We start from the raw sequence: 3,243 nt of genomic DNA on the forward strand, positions 1-3,243 counted from the left end.
CCCTCATTTTGCCTGGGACTGGGGGGTTCTGGGGGTTGCAGGACTTCAATGCTAAAACTGGTACAGTCACAGGCAAACTGTGATAGGTCATCTTTTGGATTAAGGAAAGAGGATTATGCAAGGAGGTCCAGATAGCAACAAAACATCTGCTGGTCAGAGATTTTTAGGGTTTTGGAAACACAAAGCATGGCCTGGACAGGTGGTGGTGAGTGCGTGACAGCACATGAACTGTGGTTGGGTATCTTCCTTTTACCTCACACACTCATCTCTCCCAGAACTATGATATATTCTGGGCATGTAGTAGTAGAAAAAGATACAAACATGTTTTTAAAGTAAAACATATTAAAAGCATGTTCACGTTGCACTAATTTCTCTTGTTCAGTGTTGCAAAGCCTTCCTTTCTGACCTCCCTGCATCCATTTTTTGGCCCCTTCCAGTCTACTGACCATATCGTATATATCAAGTGATATAACCTATGTAAATCTCATTAGTGTGTTCAAATAAAAGAGCAGGACCACTAACTTGATAAAACAGCCCACTGTGATATGAAAAGCGCCCCCAATCCCACTGGACTCACATTATGCCACTCACCCCCTGTGCCACTTACAGGCACACTGGCCTTACTCTGGTTCCTTCCTTAAATGGTCCATCTTCTTGCCTGCTTCAGGGCCTTTGCATATGCCAGGCCCCATGTGCCACTGTCACTATGTGAAAGCTCTTTCCTGATAAAGTTTTCCCTGTCCAATCCTCAGTCTAGATCAGGGTTTCATCCCAGGCTTTCAGACCTCACCTTGCTTTTCCTTTTTGCCACATTTTGTACTTTGTAATACAATGACATGTTATTTGAATAATATATAACTTCTCCTCTAGACTTGTAAACTCAGCGAGGGCAGCATAATGTTACTTGTTGTTTTATCTCCATATACAGATTATATAGTAAACAGGAACTATTTGAGGAAAACAGAAAGGCAGAAATGAAGGAAGGAATGGGAATTAAGCAAGCTTCTATATAATGTGGTAAAGTTCACTACGCAAGGAGTTTTAATATTCTACTCTAATATGGGTATTTTATAAAACCTCACTCATTTTAAGAGCAGGAGTTATTTTGTCACAACTTATGTTTCCCTGTTTAAGAGAAAGCATTAGCAACAGAATATATTCACATTGGAAGGATTTTGTTCCATTATGTCATGGATTTGTGAAACAGCACCAAGGAATCAAAAACGCTAGAAAAATCCAAGTAGGGATTATATACTATTTGTAAATTCTCTTTCTCTCTTTCATTTCGCTCCTTCCTCACACTCTGATCCTGATCATAATATTTTCACAAAATCTAATATCAGAAGAAAAAAACTATTAAGCTCATTCTCAGTAATGTGTAAAAGATTAATAAAGTATAAATAGTTACTTTTTTTTTTTTTTCCCCACCTCGCGGCTAGTGGGATCTTAGTTCCCAGACCAGGGATAGAGGGCAGGCCCCGCAGTGAAAGCGCCAAGTCCTAACCACTAGACTGCCAGGGAATTCCCAAGTTACTCTTTTATACAGTTCCCAGAAGCTGTAACATTTGAAAATGCAAATAGCCTAAAGTTAAAAAATTCAGTTGGTATTCCAATTATGTGGATGCCATTTTGACAATAAAATCATTCCATATGGCCGAATAAATAAAACAACCAAAGTTTCATGTTTCTAAAGCAATTATCAAGCAACATGTACAACAGATGTCTTCTATCCCCGTCTCCCCTCTACTCTCATTTCTTCCTGAGCCTTACCAGTGAGCCAAGAAACCACTTTACCCATGGAAGGTGACCACATACCCTTTGAGAAATAGCAACTGATCCACAAATGCTGACAGGAGATATGAGCTCCGGCAAATGGATTATTTAGACAAACCAGACACAAAGTACGACTAGCTGGAGAGACATTACTCATTCAAATTCTAGGAAAATACATCTTTTATAGTTAAGACAAACCTTAGGGCAGAAGATCCTGCGATGCTGCAGCAAGGTCCAATTCTCTACTTGGATGCCCGCAGGCCAATATACGCAACCGCCTTTCCATTCTGCGCATGTTCCAAATCCCCCAAACGCATGCGTAGAGTGTCACTGCATCTATGGTGGGGACGTTGTGAAAGAGTGTCCTCAAGTCCTCTATGGTTCCTGCGTGGGAAGATGGGCAATGTATATGAGGCGCATGCGCAGGTGTGGAAGCAACCGCTTCTTTTCTCTTCGACGTGCCTCAGAGATACCTGTTGTCGCCATGGGCCGACGACCCGCTCGTTGTTACCGGTATTGCAAGAATAAGCCGTATCCAAAGTCTCGCTTTTGCCGAGGTGTCCCTGATGCCAAGATCCGTATCTTTGACCTGGGTCGGAAGAAGGCAAAAGTGGATGAGTTCCCACTCTGTGGACACATAGTGTCTGATGAGTATGAGCAGCTCTCTTCTGAATCCCTGGAGGCCGCCCGAATTTGTGCCAACAAGTACATGGTGAAAAGTTGTGGCAAAGATGGCTTTCACATCCGAGTGCGACTCCATCCATTACATGTTATCCGCATCAACAAGGTGTTGTCCTGTGCTGGGGCTGACAGACTCCAGACAGGTATGCGAGGTGCCTTTGGAAAACCCCAGGGTACAGTGGCCAGAGTCCACGTTGGTCAAGTCATCATGTCCATCCGCACCAAGCTTCAGAACAAGGAACATGTGATTGAAGCCTTACGCAGGGCCAAGTTCAAGTTCCCTGGGCGCCAGAAGATTCATATCTCCAAGAAATGGGGCTTTACCAAGTTTAATGCTGATGAATTTGAAGACAAAGTGGCTAAGAAGTGCCTCATCCCGGATGGTTGTGGAGTCAAATACATCCCCAGCCGTGGCCCTCTGGATAAGTGGCGAGCTCTGCACTCGTGAGGTCTTTTGACAGCACTGGCAATTTTGACCATGCTGGTCTGACTTTTGCTCAGCAATAAATTTTACTTATGGTAAAAAAAGAATTATTTCTTAATTTTTTTATAGTTTAAAAATATCCAATTTTTAGAATATAGACTAATAGAGAAATAATTTTTTGTGTTAACATTACCAGAAAGAGTTTTAATGACAAATGATAATTTCATTTCAAGTGAGAGTGAAACAATTTGTATGCCATTTATATAGAAAGCTGTTGCAATTCTAACCCACACTTTTAACTTAGAGAGTCTAGGAAAATATGTCAAAAGTTTTGTTTGTAGCGAAGTCATAAGTTATATAGCTGT

The 3,243-nt window shown here is 41.7% G+C and overlaps 1 protein-coding gene across 2 annotated transcripts; it reads left to right on the forward strand.

The window, feature by feature from the left end:
* The first annotated feature begins 2,023 nt into the window (after window positions 1–2,023).
* Window positions 2,024–2,902, forward strand: RPL10L (ribosomal protein L10 like). Of its 2 annotated transcripts, XM_060167553.1 has the most exons (2): window positions 2,258–2,339; window positions 2,448–2,902. In XM_060167553.1, exons 1-2 carry the CDS (start codon window positions 2,258–2,260, stop codon window positions 2,900–2,902), a joined length of 537 nt encoding a protein of 178 aa, XP_060023536.1. The 2 variants fall into 2 exon arrangements, with proteins under 2 accessions (XP_060023528.1, XP_060023536.1); XM_060167545.1 differs by having other exon boundaries at window positions 2,024–2,902.
* The last annotated feature ends 341 nt before the right edge of the window (window positions 2,903–3,243 follow it).

The sequence above is a fragment of the Lagenorhynchus albirostris genome, chromosome 1 (assembly GCF_949774975.1).
Source record: "Lagenorhynchus albirostris chromosome 1, mLagAlb1.1, whole genome shotgun sequence".
NCBI lineage: Eukaryota > Metazoa > Chordata > Mammalia > Artiodactyla > Delphinidae > Lagenorhynchus > Lagenorhynchus albirostris.

Bases quoted from the DNA above. Each gene is read 5' to 3' on its own strand.
- RPL10L (XM_060167545.1), top strand. From the start codon at position 2,024: ATGCCCGCAGGCCAATATACGCAACCGCCTTTCCATTCTGCGCATGTT.